Here is a 23,693-nt window from a genome sequence, read left to right as displayed (position 1 = left end):
TGGAGTGGATATAAGAAAACAACCATAACAATACACTAATAGCTTCAGACAGCTGGGCAGCACTTACAAGTATCAAAACCATGAAGTCATGTAGGCAAGATCTCATAATTGAAATACACAATCTACTGTACAGAATACACAAGAGGGGTCTGATGGTCTGCTTTATTTGGGTTCCTGCCCATGTAGGAATAGAAGGTAATGAAGGGGTTGATATTCTGGCCAAACAATCACTTAAATCACACGCTGTAAATGCAGAAATTGCGTTAAGTAGGGCAGAGGGTAAATCAATAATTAAGAAACATGTGGAAAAAGTGTGGCAAGAACACTGGGACATCCAAGACACGGGAAGACACCAAAATAATATACAGAAACAGGTTGGGTTGGGAAGAAGGATGGGCAGGAGCCTGAGGGAAGAGGCAGTCGTCACACGACTTAGGATAGGGCACACAGGACTGAATAATACACTACATAAAATAGGTAAACATCCTGATGGCAAATGTAATCACTATGGTCAGTCTGACTCATGCATGTTCTGTTGGAGTGTAGAGCATATGAGTAGGGAAAGGAGGGCACTGATAACAGCAGCAGAGAAGGCCAAGATATGTTTAAGTAGCGTATAGGGAACCTGCTCAGAGGAGAGTCAAATAATATACTCAAACATCTAATCATATCTAAAAGATACAAGGCTGATGGAGAGGATTTAATTTCCCTTTTTTTTTGTCTACAAATCTACTGTCCCACACTCCGGTCCAGGAGGTGGCGGTAAGGCACCTTCAAGTTGGTTGCCAACCTCCAATAAACTCCATAGAAGAAGAAAAAGAAGCAGAAGAAGAAGAAGAAGACGACGAAGAAGAAGAAGAAGGAGTAAACATGACAAAGGCGTCAGCCGCGTTTCCCAAATGACTGAGTTAACTTAGGGAGATTAATCTATGAGTTAAACCTCGAGCCACATTTACTGTAGCCTACATTAGACAACAATGTGTTCAGTTGAGTTTTTGAGAGAGTTTGTCAACGAGCGACTAACTGCTGCTGCTGAAGAAATATTGGGAGTTTTTAAAAGAAGCATCGTCGAGTACGAGGAAGAGATCGATCGTCAGCGCAGACTATTGGATATCGTTTTGAAGCCTGAAATAAAGTTACACAGGACAGGTGTGTAAAGTTGAATTAGGACATATTTACTGTGGCGTGTGTATATTTGCTGTAGCATGACATAAGTATGCTGTTGGTGGTGTTGTGTGTCCCTCCAGAGCTCCCACAGCAACATGTGTGTAAGGAGGAGGAGGTTGTCCCTGAGCAGCAGCTCTGTATTGAGGAGAGGAAGTCCAGTGTGGACCAAGAGGAGCCAGAGCCTCCACAGATTAAAGAGGAAGAGGAGGAAGTGTGCAGCAGTCAGGAGGGAGAGCAGCTTGTAGTGAAGCAGGAGACTGATGGCTTCATGTTGACTCCTGCTGATGAGGAAAGTGAGCAGAGTGAAGATCAGACTCTGGACTTCATTCATGATGACACTCAAAGTGCAGCAGAGAAAGAGTCTGTTGTCATTATACCAGTTATAAGTTCTGTGATACCAACCAGTGAGCACCAGCTGCTCTGTCACAACTCTGATGTAGCTGAGAGCCAAGATGAGGAAGAATACCAGCATGGAGACTCAGGATCAACTAGAAACACAGAGCTTCAAGCAGAGAAAAGACATCATGAAAGTGAAATGAACAGTAACAGTCCACACACCTCTGCTGTGATAAACTTAAATACAGGTAAAAAACCTTTAAAATGTGAAATAAGTGGTAAAGTTTTTGAGTGCAAGTCAAAATTGCAGAGACACCTGAACAGCCACACAGGTGAGAAGCCGTTTTCTTGCAAAACATGTGGGAAAAGACTCAGTAGTAAGTCAGGATTGGAAAGTCACATTAGAATCCACACAGGTGAGAAGCCCTATACTTGTCAAGTATGTGGGAGAGCTTTCAGACGTTATGGTGACGTGAAAGTCCACATGAGAACCCACACAGGTGAGAGGCCGTATACTTGCAAAACATGTGGGAAAAGATTCAGGGATGTGTCCACATTGACGAGGCACATGACAATCCACACAGGTGAGAAGCCGTATACTTGTAAAGTATGTGGGAGAGCTTTCGGACGTAACGGTGACGTAAAAATCCACATGAGGACTCACACTGGGGAGAAGCCGTATACTTGCAAAACATGTGGGAGACACTTCAGATTTAGATGTAACTTGACACTCCACATGAGAACGCACACAGGTGTAAAGGTCCATCACTTGAGCACAGAGGTTCCAGTTGAAGTCACACATATACAGGAGAGAGACTGTTTACATGCAAAACATGTGGCAGAGCTTTCAGAGGCCTGTTCCATAAAGCATGCTAAGAAAAGTGGGGAGTGAAGTCCAAATCCTGAATTTTAATTGAAATTGCAGGTCTGGAAAAGTTAAACTAGTGAGATAAAGAACAAAAGGAGGAGACTGCTTTAAAGTCTGAATGAATTTTATACTTGAAAGAGTCATGGAAAACCTGGGAAAGTCATAGAATTAGTCAAAATCATTATAAGTCACAGAACTTGTTTGTGTATAGTGAAATTATTAGAATCATCTTCAGTGGGTAACCCTCCATTTCACTAGCAAGGACCACACCACAACGATATGCAGTTTAAAGATTTAATAAGGATGTGACTGTCAGAAAATGGTTATGAATGGGGTGGTGATGAATGGGGGAGTGCAGATTGGCAGGTGAATGAACGGGATGGAGATGACGTCATCGGACGGTCGGACTGGGTGAGGTGTAGATGTGGGCGGAGGGACTCAGTGTGGGGGTTCCGTCTCGAGTTCTGATGAGCCCGTGCTGTTAGGAAGCCCCCCAGTCGATGCCTAGAATGAGATGAGGAGAGGTACACAGCAGATTGACAAGAGAGAGGAACAGAAGGGGAGGGAGGGTGGGTTCGAGAGATCTGAGAGGCCTGTGGTAGAGCTGTGCTGGTATATATATGTTAGTCAGGTGATTAGAGGAGTGGTTGAGGCTTGGTCCTGCTCCTGAACCTAAGTTAAACAATTAACTCCATATAATGTAACATAATGGCAAATTCATTTTCTGAAGCTGGTGTCTTAATGTAGCTTTAATATGTGTCGATGTGTGACAGTGTTTGTTTACTATCAGGTGTGTTTTGTTATTTTCTCCCTCAGTTTGTCTCTCCCTTCCTGTGTGCCAATTATGTTTACACAGTTTGAATCTGATGTTTGAAAAACGCTGGGCAAGTGGGGAAAGAAAAAGAAAATTCTTCATTATGAGTCCTTGAAAAGTCATGAAAAAGTTTGGAAATATTGTCCATGAAAATGTGAGCGGAACCTGTGATTCAAAGTATGACTGATTTTGCAGTGAGCACAGTAATAAACTGATCCCAGAAGATTTGTCCTGTTGCTGTGATCTTTTGTCAGGGTGTCTACAGCTCCTTTAAAATGTCTTAAAATGTCTGAAATTAAGTTTTCTTAATATAAGGCCTTAAAAGGTCTTAAATTGTCTTAAATTCAGATTCAATAGGTTTTAAATATTTTTGGTTACATTACTGTGAAAATTTCTCCAGCCTGACAGACCCAATGACAGTTTACAATCATCGTACAGACCAAAGAAAAATAATTTGTTTCCTTGTTGTATTTTTCTGAATATTACAATAATAAGTATCATTTATGAAATTCCATATAAGGTGGGATTAAAAAGGTCTTAAAAAGTCTGAAATTGACCTTGGTTATATCTGCAGACACCGTGTTGTAGGTGTAGATGCACACAGAAGCCACCGTCATCAGAATGCAGGTTGGCCAGAGCTCAGTTTGGCCGGACCACATTTAGAGGAGGTACACTACAGCAGCTGACTTTAGAAAATGAAACCTTAATGATTTTATTAAAATAAAAAATAAAAAACGATAACATTGTTAGCACAGGATTTCTTTTGTCACACTGACGATCAGAGTAACATTTCAAACATCACACACAATCCACACAGGTGAGAAGCCATTTACTTGCACAACATGTGAGAAAGCTTTGAGATGTAAAAGTAGCCTGACGACCCACATGAGAATCCACACAGGTGAGAAGTCATAACTCTCCAAGACCTGCAGGAAAAGAGACTTTGATGTGTCTCAAGTAAAAAGGCATATAAGATCTCACACAGTCAAGTGGCCTTGTGTTTTAAAAACAAGTAGGAGACATGTCAGTTCTGGTTCATGGTCAAAACACACAAGAACTCTGGAAGTGAGGAGTCACATGTTTGCAGCATGTGGGGAAAATTTTACCCAAATCACACCTGAAGATCGATAAACACAGCTGAAACTTCTGTGGAGATGCGTTCATGAAATGAATGAAGAACAATGTCTCATTATGAGGAGACTGAAGAAGTACATTTTATTAAAATGCCATCAAGACCTGATAAAACTGACCAATCAAAGCAGACTGGGCTTTTTCAGGAGAAGAGCTTAAAGAGACGGGTGGTCAAACTGAGCGTTTCAGACTTTGGGTGAATACCAGTACATTCAGGTTGACAGTATGAGGAAAATAATATATATTTATTTAATTAAAGAGTGAAAACAGGTTCTAGTAGAAACCCCAAGTACAAGTATGAACCTATGAATAAGCATTATATGGGACCTTTAAACACCAAAATAAAAGACATCCGTGTAGTTATTGCTGCCTTTTTATGAGCCACCAATGATACTGAGACGACTTGTTACAGCCCGGACACTGATATTAGAAATTATAATTGCCAACCATTGGAAGCGGAACACGTGAAAACCTCATGTATTTCACTGTCAGAACTTAATAGTTTAACATCCAAAAGAAGGAATTCCATATGGGAGAGTGCTTACTAACCATAGTACTGACTTAGAGGTTGTAATGACATAGATTTGGCTGAATAAAAGAAAGATAGTTATTATTAATCTATATAAACCATATAAGAAACTCAAGATTGAAGAGTTAGAGAATCTTGATCAAGGAAATCAAGCAATATGGTGTGGTGATTTTAGTGGCCACAATGCTTTGTGGGGAGGGAAGTCAACGGACTGTAACGGACAGATTGTAGAGGAGCTAATAGAGACAAAGGGATTGGTGTGTTTAAATAATGGGCAAGGCACTAGGCTTAACTTCAGCAATGGAGTGGAGTCGGCTATTGATCTTACTTTAGTATCTAGTGATTTAGCTGGGGCAAGTTGCTGGGAAGTACTGAATGATAACATCATTGGCAGTGATCATTATCCTATTGGTATAACATTTGAAATGAATAATTCAGTTCAGTTAGACGGGATCAGGAGATGGAGTGTCAGTAAGGCAGATTGGGGAAAGTTTACTAGTTGTTGTGATGAAGAGTTTAGTAAGATAGTCATGTCAGAACAAATAGATGAAGTTAATACAAGTATCACTACAGCTATAGTGAAGGGAGCATCACAAGCGATTGGGAAGAGTACTAGTAAGAAGAAAATTAAGATGGTTCCATGGTGGAACAAAGAATGCTCTGAAGCAATTAAACAAAGAAACAGGACATTGAGAGCTAAAAAGAAGTCACTCATTTTATAATCTGCTAGAGTATAAAAAGGCTCAAGCAATAGTACGGAAAACGGTTAAAAGAGCTAAAAAATCATGTTGGAGAGGATAGTGTTCAACTATCGGAAGAACAACACCATTAGGTAAAGTATGGGGAATGATTAAAAAGATGAGAGGAGTCAGACAGGAGATAAGTCTTCCGGTATTAAAGAAAGGGGAAGAGAGTGCTTGTGACAACTTGGAGAAGGCAGAAATGTTAGCCAGGAATTTTGTCAAAGTCCACAGCTCAGATAATTTATCAGAAGAAGGCAAGACCAGAAGGCAGCAAACATTAGATAGGCATCCCAATGTTTATGAGGAAAGAAAGTTGTTCCAGAGCACTTTAGATAGACCGTTTTCTATTCATGAGTTGAAAAGAGCTTTAAGTAAATGTAAAAAGATAACTCCTGGGAAAGATAGTGTGTGTTTTTCAGTGTTAACTGAATTAAGTGATTTTGCGCTAGTAAAAGTGCTAGAGCTTTATAATAAGGTATGGGAGGAAGGCAAGCTTCCAACAGAGTGGAAAGAATCTGTCATTGTTCCCATCAGTAAACCTGGGAAAGAGCCCATCAGTCCAGAAAGTTATAGGCCTATAGCCTTAACATCACATATATGCAAGACCATAGAAAGAATGATAACAGAAAGATTAGCATATTATATAGAAAAAAATGACTTATTCTCATCATGCCAGAGTGGGTTCAGAAGAGGGTGCAGTACATTAGACCCCTTAGTATGCCTGGAATCTGATATCAGGAAAGCTCAAGCAAATAAAGAGTGTATGGTAGCTGTTTTCTTTGATGTAGAGAAAGCATACGATATTTTGTGGAAGAAAGGTCTTTTAATAAAGCTAGATAATATGGGCATTAGTGGTAAAGTGTATAATTGGGTAAAGGACTTCTTATTTGGCAGATCTATTCAGGTTCGAGTTGGGAATTCACTTTCAGAGAAATATCCAGTAGAAAATGGAACCCCTCAAGGCAGTGTAATTAGTCCTTTATTATTTTCAATTATGATAAATGATGTATACAAGCAAGTTAGTCCAGATATTGGAAGGTCACTTTTTGCAGATGATGGGGCAATTTGGAAAAGAGGAAGGAACATGGAACACACTGTAAGGAAAATACAAGAAGCTATTAATGAAGTTGAAAACTGGGCTATTACATGGGGTTTTAAACTATCTGTTGAAAAGTCTCAGACTGTCTTTTTTACAAGGAAACAGATCAGTGATAGCATTTGCCTAAAACTGTATAATCAAAAGTTAGAGGAAGTGACAGCTTTCAAGTTTTTGGGAGTATGGTTTGATGTGTCACTTACATAGAAAAATCATATTGATAAAATTGAAGAGAAATGCAAGAAAGTACTGAATGTCATGAGATGCTTAGTGGGCACTGTATGGGAAGCTGATAGACTTGCAATGAAAAATATTTATATTGCATTAATTAGATCAGTTTTGGATTATGGCTGCATTGTTTTTGGATCAGCTGCTTATACAACCCTTAAAAGGTTGGATAGAATTAAAGCTCAAGCGTTGCGGTTATGTTGTGGGGCAGTCAAATCAACACCTTTGTCAGCATTTCAGGTAGAAGGTGGAGAGATGCCTCTTCAACTAAGAAGGAAACAATTAATGGCCAATTAGTGGGCAAATTTAAAGAGTATGAAGGATCTGCATCCAACAAAGAGAGTATTGAATGAGTGTTGGGAGAGTAATAAAATCAAAAAAGAGAGTTTTTGTACTGTAATATCAAATATAACAAAGGACATTGCAATGAGTGATTGGATTTTCAACCAGTCAGTCATTTGGCCAATGGTTCCACCATGGTTACTGCACAAACCAATAGTAGATCTTTCTATACTGAAGCAAGTGAACTCAAAGGGAAAGGCATTCAGTATGCATGCTTATGTGAACACTGTACTCTATGAAAGATATGGGCAATATATACATGTATTTACTGATGGGTCTAAAAATCCAGAGAATGGAAGAACAAGCTGTGCATTTTATGTCCCAGAGTTGAAAGTAAAAGTAGCCAAGAGAACTACTGACCATCTATCAGTATATACAGTGGAAATGACTGCAATTTTGCTTGCTATACAGTGGATTGAAGAAATAAAACCTATGAGAATTCTGACATGTTCAGATTCAAGTGCAGCTCTGGCAAATCTAAAGAACCTTTCCTCAAGATGCAGACAGGACATGCTATTTGAAATCTTAATATCTTTGTATAGAGTTATTAAGATAGGAACTGATGTACAGTTTTTATGGGTGCCAGCTCACACAGGAGTTCAAGGAAATGAGATAGTTGATCAACTTGCAAAAAATGGACTTAAAATAAATCAAGTAGAACTAACAATACCAGTAAGTAAGGCGGAAGCTAAAACAGTCATATGGAACAAAATCAAGATACAGTGGCAGAAATAATGGGATAAAGACAATAAAGGAAGACATCTGTATCAGATTGAGCAACCTCAGGAGAGGGAAGGTCACTGGGGAGAAGTAGGACGCAAGAAGGCTTGATTAGTAGGATAAGACTGGGACACACAAGATTAAATTCATCATTACATCTCATTGGGAAGCATCAAAGTGGATCATGTGATGTATGCAATCAAATGGAGACTGTGGATCATGTTATTCTTCATTGTCCAAAATACGCTAATGAGAGACAGTTATTAAGGAATGGACATATAAACACATGGAAATAAAAACTATTTTTGCAAGTAACTCTGGAAAACTGGTTCTAAGACACGTTTTCAAATTCCTACAAACTACAGGACTGATGACAAGGATATAAAATAATATAAATCAGAACAGTTGGTGGCGATAATGCTCCGCACGGGTGCAATTCGCCACTGAAAAGAAGAAGAAGAATAAGAAGTGTAACATTCAGCGGAAGTAAATAAAACAAAGGCGCCACGGGAGGTTAATCTATGAGTTAAACCTCGAGCCACATTTACTGTAGCCTACATTAGACAACAATGTGTTCAGTTGAGTCTTTGAGAGAGTTTGTCAACGAGCGACTAACTGCTGCTGCTGAAGAAATATTGGGAGTTTTTAAAAGAAGCATCGTCGAGTACGAGGAAGAGATCGATCGTCAGCGCAGACTGTTGGATATCGTTTTGAAGCCTGAAATAAAGTTACACAGGACAGGTGTGTAAAGTTGAATTAGGACATATTTACTGTGGTGTGTGTATATTTGCTGTAGCATGACATTAGTATGCTGTTGGTGTTGTTGTGTGTCCCTCCAGAGCTCCCACAGCAACATGTGTGTAAGGAGGAGGAGGTTGTCCCTGAGCAGCAGCTCTGTATTGAGGAGAGGAAGTCCAGTGTGGACCAAGAGGAGCCAGAGCCTCCACAGATTAAAGAGGAAGAGGAGGAACTGTGCAGCAGTCAGGAGGGAGAGCAGCTTGTAGTGAAGCAGGAGACTGATGGCTTCATGTTGACTCCTGCTGATGAGGAAAGTGAGCAGAGTGAAGATCAGACTCTGGACTTCATTCATGATGACACTCAAAGTGCAGCAGAGAAAGAGTCTGTTGTCATTATACCAGTTATAAGCTCTGTGATATCAGAAGCAACCAGTGAGCACCAGCTGCTCTGTCACAACTCTGATGTAGCTGAGAGCCAAGATGAGGAAGAATACCAGCATGGAGACTCAGGATCAACTAGAAACACAGAGCTTCAAGCAGAGAAAAGACATCATGAAAGTGAAATGAACAGTAACAGTCCACACACCTCTGCTGTGATAAACTTAAATACAGGTAAAAAACCTTTAAAATGTGACGTATGTGGGAAAGGTTTTGAGTACAAGTCAATGTTGCAGAGACACCTGAACAGCCACACAGGTGAGAAGCCGTTTTCTTGCAAAACATGTGGGAAAAGCTACAGTGACACATCAGCATTGAACACTCATATAAGAACCCACACAGGTGAGAAGCCGTACCTTTGCAAGACCTGCGGGAAAAGATTCAGTGAGAAGTCAGTTTTCAAAAGGCATTGTAGAATCCACACAGGTGAGAAGCCGTATACTTGTAACGTATGTGGGAGAGCTTTTGGACGTAATGGTTACTTGTTAGTCCACATGAGGACTCACACAGGTGAGAAGCCGTATACTTGCAAAACATGTGGGAAACACTTCAGATCTATCGGTAACTTGACAGTCCACATGAGAACGCACACAGGTGTAAAGGTGCATCAGTTGAGCACATGTTCCAGTTGAAGTCACACATATACAGGAGAGAGACTGTTTACATGCTAAACATGTGGCAGAGCTTTCAGAGGCCTGTTCCATAAAGCATGCTAAGAAAAGTGGGGAGTGAAGTCCAAATCCTGAATTTTAATTGAAATTGCAGGTCTGGAAAAGTTAAACTAGTGAGATAAAGAACAAAAGGAGGAGACTGCTTTAAAGTCTGAATGAATTTTATACTTGCAAGAGTCATGGAAAACCTGGAAAAGTCATGGAATTAGTCAAAATCATTATAAGTCACAGAACTTGTTTGTGTATAATGAAATTATTAGAATCATCTTCAGTGGATAACTCTCCATATAATGTAACATAATGGCAAATTCATCTTCTGAAGCTGGCGTCTTAATGTAGCTTTAATATGCGTCGATGTGTGACAGTGTTTGTTTACCATCAGGTGTGTTTTGTCATTTTCTCCCTCAGTTTGTCTTTCCCTTCCTGTGTGCCAATTATGTTTACATAGAGTTTGAATCTGATGTTTGAAAAACGCTGGGCAAGTGGGGAAAGAAAAAGAAAATTCTTCATTATGAGTCCTTGAAAAGTCATGAAAAAGTTTGGAAATATTGTCCATGAAAATGTGAGCGGAACCTGTAATTCAAAGTATGAGTGATTTTGCAGTGAGCACAGTAATAAACTGATCCCAGAAGATTTGTCCTGTTGCTGTGATCTTTTGTCAGGGTGTCTACAGCTCCTTTAAAATGTCTTAAAATGTCTGAAATTCAGATTCAGTGGGTCTTAAATATTTTTGGTCACATTACTGTGAAAATTTCTCCAGTCTGACAGACCCAATAACAGTTTACAATCATCGCACAGACCGAAGAAAAATATTTTTGTTCCTTGTTGTATTTGTCTGAATATTGCAATAATAAGTACCATTTATGACAGCCATGAGATGGTTTTAAATTCCATATAAGGTGGGATTAAAAAGGACTTAAAAAGTCTGAAATTGACCTTGGTTATATCTGCAGACACCGTGTTCTTTGGTGCATATGAGCAACTTGTCAACAGTGACACCAGAATGTGGGAAAAACTGTTTTGACTTTGTGCCTGTTACATCTGTGATCTGTGCCTGTAGACTGAATGAAGAAAAATGCAATGTTACTGCAGGTGTAGATGCACGCAGAAGCCACCGCCATCAGAATGCAGGTTGGCCAGAGCTCAGTTTGGCCGGACCACATTTAGAGGAGGTACACTACAGCAGCTGACTTTAGAAAATGAAACCTTAATGATTTTAGAACATCACACACAATCCACACAGGTTAGAAGCCATTTACTTGCACAACATGTTTGTTTGTTTATTTGTTTGTTTATTTCTGGGATCCCCATTAGCTGATGTCATGACATCAGCTATTCTTCCTGGGGTCCTCAATGCAATTAAAAAAAGACATAGTACATACTCACATTCATCACTGTTACATTTCACTGTAACACATCATTACATACACAAACAGCAAACAGTCTAGTCTAAAACTACATGATTAGGTACAAAGAATACACCAGACATCACATTACATTACCAGAACAGTTCAACCCACAAATAATTCCTACAATAATTATTCTGCATTATATTTCTCATTCATTAAATTTACAATTTATTTAAATAGTCTATTACTACCTTTTTAAAAATTTGTTTTGCATTAATATTTTTGGTGTTATTGGGTAATGTGTTCCATCCTATAATGGCTCTGTACATTACAGTATGTTTTAAAAAGTTTGTTCTTGGTTTAGGTGTAAGTAAGTTATCATATCTTGATTGTCTGGTTGCATATTTGTTTACATTTCTGGTGAACACTATCTGATCTAAGAGACATTGTGGTTTTTTATCGTTAATCAAATTTCTAATAAAAGTTAGAAGATTTAATTTTAGTCTGTTTTCAACCAGAAGCCACAATAAATTCCGGTGCATTTTTAAGATATTTACATGCAGTGAACAATTGAGAGCAACTCTAGCTGCTTTGTTCTGTGTAATTTGAAGTTTTCTAATATCTTTAGTGGCTGCAGATGACCAAGTAATAGGGCAATAATCCAGATGGGACAACACTAAGGCCTTGATTACTCTGATTCGACACACTTAGAACATTTTCTTGTCACGGCAATACTTTTACCCATTTTCTTCATAATGTGATCAATATGTTCTGACCATGAAAGTTTATTATCCAAGACTATTCCAAGTAACTTGGTCTTGTTTACTTGTTCAATTTGTGTTCTATCAACAGACAGCTGTAGTTGAAGATCATTTACCAATGCATGTCTGGAACCAAATATCATACTTTTTGTTTTAGAGATATTTAACACACATTATTTTTGTGCACCAGTCGACCACTTTCTTGAGTTCAATGCTCAGGATATCAGAGAGCTCAAAATTTGTCATTGCTGCACTGTATGTGGTAGAATCATCCGCATACATAACAACTTTTGCATTATTCAACACTAATGGAAGGTCATTTGTAAAAACTGAATATAAAATAGGACCTAAGCAGCTCCCCTGTCAGTACAGCTCTTTGCTGTCAGACAGGCTGCCATTAAAAAACACTCTTTGCCTTCTGCAGGTCAAGTAACTCCTCATCCAGGACAAGGCAGTAGATTCAAAACCATAACCGCTGAGTTTTTCTAGCAAAAGACAATGATCAATAATGTCAAAAGCAGCACTAAAGTCTAGTAATACTGCCCCCACTAATCTTTTGTCCTCCATGCATCTCAGCCAATCATCAGTCATTTGAGCCAGTGCTGTACTGGTTGAATGCCCTTCTTTGTATGCATGCTGGTTACTCATGAATAATGAGTTGCATGTAAAATAATCTTGAATTTGAGCATAAACAATTTTCTCCAATAACTTGCTCAATACAGGCAGCAGACTGATTGGGCGACTGTTGGGACCTGTGAGGGCAGATTTACCATCCTTCGGCAGTGGAATAACTTTGGCCTCTTTCCAAATTTCCGGGCACACACCATGCTTTAGACATTTATTAAATATATGGCATACTGGGTTGGATATATGTCTTGCTGCAATTTTTAGCAATTTACCATCCAGATTATCTGTGCCTGGAGATTTGTCATCAGCGAGGGAAAATAAACACATTTCAACATATTGTTTTTCAACGTATTGGAACGAACACCTCTTTCCAATCATAATACAGTCCTTTATGATTGTCTGTGGCCCTATGACCTCAGCAGTACTCATGGCATTTCTCAATTTCTGTATCTTCGATGTGAAATAGTTATTGAAATGATTTGCTATGTCTTGTGGTTTAGTAATAAACTTTCCATGTGTTTCATTGAAGGAGGCAGTTGCATTCGTGCTCCTGTCCATGATATTGTTTAGAATCTTTCACAATTTCTTGCTGTTGTTCTTGGCCTCGTGAATTCTGTTCTTGTAATAGCCCCTTTTTTTTTTACATCTATTAAGTTTAACCACAGTATTTCTTAGTTTACAATAGTTTTGTCTATCAGTTAGAGCATGAGTTCCATTTACAATCCTTTTTGCATTATCACGCTTGGTCATCAATTCCATCAGCTCATTGTCAATCCATGGTGCACCCTTAGACCTAGAAGTCCATTTTCTTAATGGTGCATGTTTATCTGCAACACCCATAAATAATTTCATAAACACACTTAGTGCAGTTTCAGGGTCATCCTCTTCGCATACATTAAACCAATTAACCTCACTAATCTCTTTTACAAATAACTCTGTATTAAAACCTCTAAAAGACCATTTATACTTAATTGTTGAGGGGGTGTTAGGAATTTTTGTTATTCTTTTGGTTGCAACGAGATTGTGATCACTAAAGCCTACTGATATGGATACAGCTTTAGAGCATTTTTCAGGAATATTAGTAAAAATGTGGTCAATGCAGGTTGATGTATTGTTACCATACGTAAATATTCTGGTTGGCTCTGACACTACATGAGTTATGTTACATGTTTTGGCTATTGAAGAAAGCCTATTCCACATTGGAATTACCAGTTGGTCGTGCCTCAGAAAGGCAATTTCACCTCTCGCCCGAGCCTTCCTCAACTTAGGGTGTAGTTCTTTCCTTTTCATACGCACGGCATCAGTGTAGTTCTCATTAATGTAGATCTTGGACCCCTTCAGATTTTTGGCTCCCTCCTGAACCTTTGATCTGTCCTTGAACTTAGAGAACTCAACCACAATGGGTCTAGGTCTTCTGCCCCCTATTAACAACATGTGAGAAAGCTTTGAGATGTAAAAGTAGCCTGACGATCCACATGAGAATCCACACAGGTGAGAAGTCATAACTCTCCAAGACCTGCAGGAAAAGGGACTTTGATGTGTCTCAAGTAAAAAGGCATATAAGATCTCACACAGTCAAGTGGCCTTGTGTTTTAAAAACAAGTAGGAGACATGTCAGTTCTGGTTCATGGTCAAAACACACAAGAACTCTGGAAGTGAGGAGTCACATGTTTGCAGCATGTGGGGAAAATTTTACTCAAATCAAACCTGAAGGTCGATAAACACAGCTGAAACTTCTGTGGAGATGCGTTCATGAAATGAATGAAGAACAATGTCTCATTATGAGGAGACTGAAGAAGTACATTTTATTAAAATGCCACCAAGACCTGATAAAACTGACCAATCAAAGCAGACTGGGCTTTTTCAGGAGAAGAGCTTAAAGAGACGGGTGGTCAAACTGAGCGTTTCAGACTTTGGGTGAATACCAGTACATTCAGGTTGACAGTATGAGGAAAATAATATATATTTATTTAATTAAAGAGTGAAAACAGGTTCTAGTAGAAACCCCAAATACAAGTATGAACCTATGAATAAGCATTATATGGGACCTTTAAACACCAAAATAAAAGACAAACGTGTAGTTATTGCTGCCTTTTTATGAGCCACCAATGATACTGAGACGACTTGTTACAGCCCGGACACTGATATTAGAAATTATGATTGCCAACCATTGGAAGCGGAACACGTGAAAACCTCATGTATTTCCCCGTCGGAACTTAATAGTGTAACATCCAGCGGAAGTAAATAAAACAAAGGCGCCACGGGAGGTTAATCTATGAGTTAAACCTCGAGCCACATTTACTGTAGCCTACATTAGACAACAATGTGTTCAGTTGAGTCTTTGAGAGAGTTTGTCAACGAGCGACTAACTGCTGCTGCTGAAGAAATATTGGGAGTTTTTAAAAGAAGCATCGTCGAGTACGAGGAAGAGATCGATCGTCAGCGCAGACTGTTGGATATCGTTTTGAAGCCTGAAATAAAGTTACACAGGACAGGTGTGTAAAGTTGAATTAGGACATATTTACTGTGGTGTGTGTATATTTGCTGTAGCATGACATTAGTATGCTGTTGGTGTTGTTGTGTGTCCCTCCAGAGCTCCCACAGCAACATGTGTACAAGGAGGAGGACGTGTGCAGCAGTCAGGAGGGAGAGCAGCTTGTAGTGAAGCAGGAGACTGATGGCTTCATGTTGATTCCTGCTGATGAGGAAAGTGAGCAGAGTGAAGATCAGACTCTGGACTTCATTCATGATGACACTCAAAGTGCAGCAAAGAAAGAGTCTGTATTTAAAATGCCAGTTATAAGCTCTGTGATATCAGAAGCAACCAGTGAGCACCAGCTGCTCTGTCACAACTCTGATGTAGCTGAGAGCCAAGATGAGGAAGAATACCAGCATGGAGACTCAGGATCAACTAGAAACACAGAGCTTCAAGCAGAGAAAAGACATCATGAAAGTGAAATGAACAGTAACAGTCCACACACCTCTGCTGTGATAAACTTAAATACAGGTAAAAAGCCTTTAAAATGTGAAATATGTGGGAAAGGTTTTGAGCGCAAGTCAAAATTGCAGAGACACCTGAACAGCCACACAGGTGAGAAGCCGTTTTCTTGCAAAACATGTGGGAAAAGATTCAGTGACACATCAGCATTGAACACTCATATAAGAACCCACACAGGTGAGAGGCCCTACCTTTGCAAGACCTGCGGGAAAAGATTCAGTGAGAAGTCAGTTTTCAAAAGGCATTGTAGAATCCACACAGGTGAGAAGCCGTATACTTGTAACATATGTGGGAGAGCTTTTGGACGTAATGGTTACTTGTTAGTCCACATGAGGACTCATTCAGGTGAGAAGCCGTATACTTGTAACGTATGTGGGAGAGCTTTCGGACGTAATGGTGACTTGTTAGTCCACATGAGGACTCATTCAGGGGAGAAGCCGTATACTTGCAAAACATGTGGGAGACACTTCAGATCTAGCAGTAACTTGACAGGCCACATGAGAACACACACAGGTGTAAAGGTGCATCACTTGAGCACAGAGGTTCCAGTTGAAGTCACACATATACAGGAGAGAGACTGTTTACATGCAAAACATGTGGCAGAACTTTCAGAGGCCTGTTCCATAAAGCATGCTAAGAAAAGTGGGGAGTGAAGTCCAAATCCTGAATTTTAATTGAAATTGCAGGTCTGGAAAAGTTAAACTAGTGAGATAAAGAACAAAAGGAGGAGACTGCTTTAAAGGGGCAATAAGCGAAATCGTTTCACCGCTAGGTTCGCTGTTGTGCACTGCCTGTAGACCAAAACAAAGTGTGTCATGAGCCACTCCTCCCTCTACCTCTGCTCTCCAACACCCCCCACTCGCCTCGTCTGTGCCGGCGAGTACCACAGCATCTCCATGGACCATCACATCCAGACGGTCCCGGTGTTTCTTCCGCAGGCTCCGCTTCACTCAGCTGCCCGATATACCCACTGCTGCTTCCCACATTAACCTGAATAACAAACCAGGGCTTGGTGCTCTGGTTGGATCCAAACGGAGAGCCGCTAGCTGGGAAGCTAGCGGAGGCTAACTGGCTGTGTTGGCAACTGAGTGAAGTGGAGCATGAAAAGGAAGCACCGGTTAGCCCCGCTTTCACTGGAGGTGGATTCACTCGCCACAGGGGCGAGGAAGTAAAACCTAAACAGCCAACTTAGTTTGGCTTAGTTTAGCAGTTAGCGATGTCTTTCACTCACTCTCAGTCTCTGCTGTGTTTAGCTATTTCCCTGCTTTCCTGTTAGCGTTAGCACTACTTGGCTGCCACGCTAACGCTCCAACTCCAACTGAGCCAGGAGCCGGTCTCACGGAGAAGAGTTGGAACGTTAGCATGGCAGCCAACTAGTGCTAACATCCCTACGCTTGTCCGCCAGGCTCATTGAGTCGGAGCCGAGAAGGGTGGGGACGTTAGCGTTAGCACTAGTCGGCTGCCATGCTAACGTTGCTGGAGCCTGCTTAAGCGTGGGGACGTTAGTGTTAGCACTAGTCGGCTGCCATGCTAACGTTCCAACTCTTCTCCGTGAGACCGTGAGCCTGGCGGGCCCCGAAGAGAGGAATGTTAGCGTTAGCTCCTGGAGTTAGCACTAGAGCTACTACGGCTACTGGAGTAACTTACAGCTATGGAGCGCTTCTACCAGCTCTTCTAGTCACTGAACCTCGCCTCCATTTCAGCAAATATATTACATTTATTACAGGTACCATCATCATTGAAGTAAGCAGGGGAATAGCTAAACACAGCCACCAGGCTGCCCGCCGGGCTACATTTTACAATGCTAATTGCAAATGTTAGCTGGGCTGTCGGGCTACTCACCTAACACAACTGTAACGCCTGACCCATTGCTGGGACCGAGCCGCTAATAACTCAAGCTCCGGACGTTAACCCATGCTGCAATTGTAACATTGAATTTAATTGAAGCGACATAGCAACGTGCGCCTAACGTTACTGTAACACTAATTAAAACAGACATTTGACTTTATGTTGTACCTGTCCAGGAGAAGAAGAGCTAGCTCTGACTCAGATTGTAGCCCCTTTAGCTCTCGCAGTGCTCTCCACCTTGGAAATGCAAGGCCAATGTTAATCCGGGTTCTGTCCCTTTCTTTATCCGACAACTTCTTTGCCAACAACCGTTGTTTCTTTAGAGGTGATGTCAGATCCTGGTCGTCTTCAGGTGGACGTTCCACTTTCTGCCATTTCATTTCGAAAATACGCGCTGCCATTGCTCACTGGCTGTAGCCTTTTATAGCGAGGGAGGGCCCCCCCCCCCTCCTCCACATGAACGTACATGACCACGCAGCCGGACTGGCTTGTAAACAATGGGCTGGAGATCAACACAGAGAGAGGGTGTGTGAGGTCATGCTATACTCCCGATGAAATTACACCTCTAGTTCTTCACATAGCGATTTTTTAATTCCTTCAATCTAGAAATGATGAATTTCGATAATTGCTCCTTTAAAGTTTGAATGAATTTTATACTTGCAAGAGTCCTGGAAAACCTGGAAAAGTCATGGAATTAGTCAAAATCATTATAAGTCACAGAACTTGTTTGTGTATAATGAAATTATTAGAATCATCTTCAGTGGATAACCCTCCATATAATGTAACATAATGGCAAATTCATTTTCTGAAGCTGGCGTCTTAATGTAGCTTTAATATGCGTCGATGTGTGACAATGTTTGTTTACCATCAGGTGTGTTTTGTCATTTTCTCCCTCAGTTTGTCTCTCCCTTCCTGTGTGCCAATTATGTTTACACAGAGTTTGAATCTGATGTTTGAAAAACGCCGGGCAAGTGGGGAAAGAAAAAGAAAATTCTTCATTATGAGTCCTTGAAAAGTCATGAAAAAGTTTGAAAATATTGTCCATGAAAATGTGAGCAGAACGTGTGATTAAAAGTATGACTGATTTTGCAGTGAGCACAGTAATAAACTGATCCCAGAAGATTTGTCCTGTTGCTGTGATCTTTTGTCAGGGTGTCTACAGCTCCTTTGAAATGTCTTAAAATGTCTGAAATTAAGTTTTCTTAATATAAGGCCTTAAAAGGTCTTAAACTGTCTTAAATTCTGATTCAATAGGTCTTAAATGTTTTTGGTCACATTACTGTGAAAATTTCTCCAGCCTGACAGACCCAATGACAGTTCAATCAATCATCGTACAGACCGAAGAAAAATCTTTTTTTTCCATGCTGTATTTCTCTGAATATTAGTAGCATTTATGACAGCCATGAGATGGTTTTAAATTCCATATAAGGTGGGATTAAAAAAGTCTTAAAAGTCTAAAATTTACCTTGGTTATATCTGCAGACACCGTGTTCTTTGGTGCATATGAGCAACTTGTCAACAGTGACACCAGAATGTGGGAGAAACTGTTTTTACCTTGTGCCTGTTACATCTGTGATCTGTGCCTGTAGACTGAATGAAGAAAAATGCAATGTTACTGCAGGTGTAGATGCACGCAGAAGCCACCGCCATCAGAATGCAGGTTGGCCAGAGCCAGTTTGGCCAGACCACATTTAGAGGAGGTACACTACAGCAGCTGACTTTAGAAAATGAAACCTTAATGATTTTAGAACATCACACACAATCCACACAGGTGAGAAGCCATTTACTTGCACAACATGTGAGAAAGCTTTGAGATGTAAAAGTAGCCTGACGACCCACATGAGAATCCACACAGGTGAGAAGTCATAACTCTCCAAGACCTGCAGGAAAAGGGACTTTGATGTGTCTCAAGTAAAAAGGCATATAAGATCTCACACAGTCAAGTGGCCTTGTGTTTTAAAAACAAGTAGGAGACATGTCAGTTCTGGTTCATGGTCAAAACACACAAGAACTCTGGAAGTGAGGAGTCACATGTTTGCAGCATGTGGGGAAAATTTTACTCAAATCACACCTGAAGATCAATAAACACAGCTGAAACTTCTGTGGAGATGCGTTCATGAAATGAATGAAGAACAATGTCTCATTATGAGGAGACTGAAGAAGTACATTTTATTAAAATGCCATCAAGACCTGATAAAACTGACCAATCAAAGCAGACTGGGCTTTTTCAGGAGAAGAGCTTAAAGAGACGGGTGGTCAAACTGAGCGTTTCAGACTTTGGGTGAATACCAGTACATTCAGGTTGACAGTATGAGGAAAATAATATATATTTATTTAATTAAAGAGTGAAAACAGGTTCTAGTAGAAACCCCAAGTACAAGTATGAACCTATGAATAAGCATTATATGGGACCTTTAAACACCAAAATAAAAGACATCCGTGTAGTTATTGCTGCCTTTTTATGAGCCACCAATGATACTGAGACGACTTGTTACAGCCCGGACACTGATATTAGAAATTATAATTGCCAACCATTGGAAGCAGAACATGTGAAAACCTCATGTATTTCACTGTCAGAACTTAATAGTGTAACATCCAGCGGAAGTAAACAAGACACACTCCGGTACAGCAGGTGGCGGTATACACTTGAAAAAGTTGGTTGTAATCCGACTTTAAATGAAAGAAGAAGAAGAAAGACAAAAAAAGAAGAAGTAAACAAGAAAAAGGCGCCAGTCGCGTTTCCCAGATGACTGAGTTCACTTCGGGAGATTAATCAATGAGTTAAACCTCGAGCCACATTTACTGTAGCCTACATTAGACAACAATGTGTTCAGTTGAGTCTCTGAGAGAGTTTGTCAACGAGCGACTAACTGCTGCTGCTGAAGAAATATTGGGAGTTTTTAAAAGAAGCATCGTCGAGTACGAGGAAGAGATCGATCGTCAGCGCAGACTGTTGGATATCGTTTTGAAGCCTGAAATAAAGTTACACAGGACAGGTGTGTAAAGTTGAATTAGGACATATTTACTGTGGTGTGTGTATATTTGCTGTAGCATGACATTAGTATGCTGTTGGTGTTGTTGTGTGTCCCTCCAGAGCTCCCACAGCAACATGTGTGTAAGGAGGAGGAGGTTGTCCCTGAGCAGCAGCTCTGTATTGAGGAGAGGAAGTCCAGTGTGGACCAAGAGGAGCCAGAGCCTCCACAGATTAAAGAGGAAGAGGAGGAAGTGTGCAGCAGTCAGGAGGGAGAGCAGCTTGTAGTGAAGCAAGAGACTGATGGCTTCATGTTGACTCCTGCTGATGAGGAAAGTGAGCAGAGTGAAGATCAGACTCTGGACTTCATTCATGATGACACTCAAAGTGCAGCAGAGAAAGAGTCTGTTGTCATTATACCAGTTATAAGCTCTGTGATATCAGAAGCAACCAGTGAGCACCAGCTGCTCTGTCACAACTCTGATGTAGCTGAGAGCCAAGATGAGGAAGAATACCAGCATGGAGACTCAGGATCAACTAGAAACACAGAGCTTCAAGCAGAGAAAAGACATCATGAAAGTGAAATGAACAATAACAGTCCACACACCTCTGCTGTGATAAACTTAAATACAGGTAAAAAACCTTTAAAATGTGAAATAAGTGGGAAAGTTTTTGAGCGCAAGTCAAAATTGCAGAGACACCTGAACAGCCACACAGGTGAGAAGCTGTTTTCTTGCAAAACATGTGGGAAAAGATTCAGTGACAGATCAGCACTGCGCACTCATATAAGAACCCACACAGGTGAGAAGACATACCTTTGCAAGACCTGCGGGAAAAAATGCAGGAATAAGTCAGGACTGAAAAGGCATTGTATAATCCACACAGATGAGAAGCTGTATACTTGTAAAATATGTGGGAGAGCTTTCAGACGTTGTTGTGACTTGAAAGTCCACATGAGAATCCACACAGGTGAGAGGCCTTATCCTTGCAAAACATGTGAGAAAAGATTCAGGGATGTGTCATCATTGACAAGGCACATGACAATCCACACAGGTGAGAAGCCGTATATTTGTCAAGTATGTGGGAAAGCTTCCGGACGTAACAGTGATTTAAAAATCCACATGAGAATCCACACCGGTGAGAGGCCGTATACTTGCAAAACATGTGGGAGACACTTCAGATTTAGCAGTAACTTGACACTCCACATGAGAACGCACACAGGTGTAAAGGTGCATCATGTGAGCACATGTTCCAGTTGAAGTCACACATATACAGGAGAGAGACTGTTTACATGCAAAACATGTGGCAGAACTTTCAGAGGCCTGTTCCATAAAGCATGCTAAGAAAAGTCCAATCCTGAATTTTAATTGAAATTGCAGGTCTGGAAAAGTTAAACTAGTGAGATAAAGAACAAAAGGAGGAGACTGCTTTAAAGTCTGAATGAATTTTATACTTGCAAGAGTCCTGGAAAACCTGGAAAAGTCATGGAATTAGTCAAAATCATTATAAGTCACAGAACTTGTTTGTGTATAATGAAATTATTAGAATCATCTTCAGTGGATAAACCTCCATATAATGTAACATAATGGCAAATTCATTTTCTGAAGCTGGCGTCTTAATGTAGCTTTAATATGCGTCGATGTGTGACAATGTTTGTTTACCATCAGGTGTGTTTTGTCATGTTCTCCCTCAGTTTGTCTCTCCCTTCCTGTGTGCCAATTATGTTTACACAGAGTTTGAATCTGATGTTTGAAAAACGCCGGGCAAGTGGGGAAAGAAAAAGAAAATTCTTCATTATGAGTCCTTGAAAAGTCATGAAAAAGTTTGAAAATATTGTCCATGAAAATGTGAGCAGAACGTGTGATTAAAAGTATGACTGATTTTGCAGTGAGCACAGTAATAAACTGATCCCAGAAGATTTGTCCTGTTGCTGTGATCTTTTGTCAGGGTGTCTACAGCTCCTTTAAAATGTCTTAAAATGTCTGAAATTAAGTTTTCTTAATATAAGGCCTTAAAAGGTCTTAAACTGTCTTAAATTCTGATTCAATAGGTCTTAAATGTTTTTGGTCACATTACTGTGAAAATTTCTCCAGCCTGACAGACCCAATGACAGTTTACAATCATCGCACAGACCGAAGAAAAATCTTTTTTTTCCATGCTGTATTTCTCTGAATATTAGTAGCATTCATGACAGCCATGAGATGGTTTTAAATTCCATATAAGGTGGGATTAAAAAAGTCTAAAATTTACTTTGGTTATATCTGCAGACACCGTGTTTTTTGGTGCATATGAGCAACTTATCCACAGTGACACCAGAATCTGTGCCTGTAGACTGAATGAGGAAAAATGCAATGTTACTGCAGGTGTAGATGCACGCAGATCAGAATGCAGGTTGGCCAGAGCTCAGTTTGGCCGGACCACATTTAGAGGAGGTACACTACAGCAGCTGACTTTAGAAAATGAAACCTTAATGATTTTATTAAAATAAAAAATAAAAAACGATAACTTTGTTAGCACAGGATTTCTTTTGTCACACTGACGATCAGAGTAACATTTCAAACATCACACACAATCCACACAGGTGAGAAGCCATTTACTTGCACAACATGTGAGAAAGCTTTGAGATGTAAAAGTAGCCGACCCACGACCCACATGAGAATCCACACAGGTGAGAAGTCATAACTCTCCAAGACCTGCAGGAAAAGAAACTTTGATGTGTCTCAAGTAAAAAGGCATATAAGATCTCACACAGTCAAGTGGCCTTGTGTTTTAAAAACAAGTAGGAGACATGTCAGTTCTGGTTCATGGTCAAAACACACAACAACTCTGGAAGTGAGGAGTCACATGTTTGCAGCATGTGGGGAAAATTTTACCCAAATCACACCTGAAGGTCGATAAACACAGCTGCACATCTGTGGAGATGCGTTCATGAAATGAATGAAGAACAATGTCTCATTATGAGGAGACTGAAGAAGTACATTTTATTAAAATGCCATCAAGACCTGATAAAACTGACCAATAAAAGCAGACTGGGCTTTTTCAGGAGAAGAGCTTAAAGAGACGGGTGGTCAAACTGAGCGTTTCAGACTTTGGGTGAATACCAGTACATTCAGGTTGACAGTATGAGGAAAATAATATATATTTATTTAATTAAAGAGTGAAAACAGGTTCTAGTAGAAACCCCAAATACAAGTATGAACCTATGAATAAGCATTATATGGGACCTTTAAACACCAAAATAAAAGACATCCGTGTAGTTATTGCTGCCTTTTTATGAGCCACCAATGATACTGAGATGACTTGTTACAGCCCGGACACT

At 40.2% G+C, this 23,693-nt stretch overlaps 4 protein-coding genes across 5 annotated transcripts; all 4 read left to right on the top strand.

Moving 5' to 3' along the window:
• Positions 1-827: 827 nt before the first annotated feature.
• On the top strand, positions 828-3,410 carry LOC144464493 (uncharacterized). The gene is made up of 2 exons (XM_078171681.1): positions 828-1,149; positions 1,248-3,410. Exons 1-2 carry the CDS (start codon positions 978-980, stop codon positions 2,393-2,395), a joined length of 1,320 nt encoding a protein of 439 aa, XP_078027807.1. The 5' UTR covers positions 828-977; the 3' UTR covers positions 2,396-3,410.
• A 5,038-nt stretch (positions 3,411-8,448) lies between these two features.
• Positions 8,449-10,454, top strand: LOC117256901 (uncharacterized). The gene is made up of 2 exons (XM_078171697.1): positions 8,449-8,715; positions 8,814-10,454. The coding sequence occupies exons 1-2, from the start codon at positions 8,544-8,546 to the stop codon at positions 9,779-9,781; spliced, it is 1,140 nt and encodes a 379-aa protein (XP_078027823.1). The 5' UTR covers positions 8,449-8,543; the 3' UTR covers positions 9,782-10,454.
• A 4,335-nt stretch (positions 10,455-14,789) lies between these two features.
• Positions 14,790-22,161, top strand: LOC144464495 (uncharacterized). Of its 2 annotated transcripts, XM_078171688.1 has the most exons (3): positions 14,790-15,052; positions 15,151-16,241; positions 21,754-22,161. In XM_078171688.1, the coding sequence occupies exons 1-2, from the start codon at positions 14,881-14,883 to the stop codon at positions 16,206-16,208; spliced, it is 1,230 nt and encodes a 409-aa protein (XP_078027814.1). In that variant the 5' UTR covers positions 14,790-14,880; the 3' UTR covers positions 16,209-16,241; positions 21,754-22,161. The 2 variants fall into 2 exon arrangements, with proteins under 2 accessions (XP_078027814.1, XP_078027811.1); XM_078171685.1 differs by lacking the exon at positions 21,754-22,161 and having other exon boundaries at positions 15,151-18,522.
• Positions 20,107-22,161, top strand: LOC144464494 (uncharacterized). Its single transcript, XM_078171682.1, has 2 exons — positions 20,107-20,399; positions 20,498-22,161. Exons 1-2 carry the CDS (start codon positions 20,228-20,230, stop codon positions 21,631-21,633), a joined length of 1,308 nt encoding a protein of 435 aa, XP_078027808.1. The 5' UTR covers positions 20,107-20,227; the 3' UTR covers positions 21,634-22,161.
• Positions 22,162-23,693: the final 1,532 nt, after the last annotated feature.

Source organism: Epinephelus lanceolatus, chromosome 1 (assembly GCF_041903045.1).
Source record: "Epinephelus lanceolatus isolate andai-2023 chromosome 1, ASM4190304v1, whole genome shotgun sequence".
NCBI lineage: Eukaryota > Metazoa > Chordata > Actinopteri > Perciformes > Serranidae > Epinephelus > Epinephelus lanceolatus.
Note: the sequence above shows the minus strand (reverse complement) of the source record. Positions and strands in the feature narration are given on the sequence as shown.

Bases quoted from the DNA above. Each gene is read 5' to 3' on its own strand.
- LOC144464493 (XM_078171681.1), top strand. From the start codon at position 978: ATGTGTTCAGTTGAGTTTTTGAGAGAGTTTGTCAACGAGCGACTAACT. The intron at 1,150-1,247 runs GTGTGTAAAGTT...GTGTCCCTCCAG, and splicing joins AATAAAGTTACACAGGACAG to AGCTCCCACAGCAACATGTG.
- LOC117256901 (XM_078171697.1), top strand. From the start codon at position 8,544: ATGTGTTCAGTTGAGTCTTTGAGAGAGTTTGTCAACGAGCGACTAACT. The intron at 8,716-8,813 runs GTGTGTAAAGTT...GTGTCCCTCCAG, and splicing joins AATAAAGTTACACAGGACAG to AGCTCCCACAGCAACATGTG.
- LOC144464495 (XM_078171688.1), top strand. From the start codon at position 14,881: ATGTGTTCAGTTGAGTCTTTGAGAGAGTTTGTCAACGAGCGACTAACT. The intron at 15,053-15,150 runs GTGTGTAAAGTT...GTGTCCCTCCAG, and splicing joins AATAAAGTTACACAGGACAG to AGCTCCCACAGCAACATGTG.
- LOC144464494 (XM_078171682.1), top strand. From the start codon at position 20,228: ATGTGTTCAGTTGAGTCTCTGAGAGAGTTTGTCAACGAGCGACTAACT. The intron at 20,400-20,497 runs GTGTGTAAAGTT...GTGTCCCTCCAG, and splicing joins AATAAAGTTACACAGGACAG to AGCTCCCACAGCAACATGTG.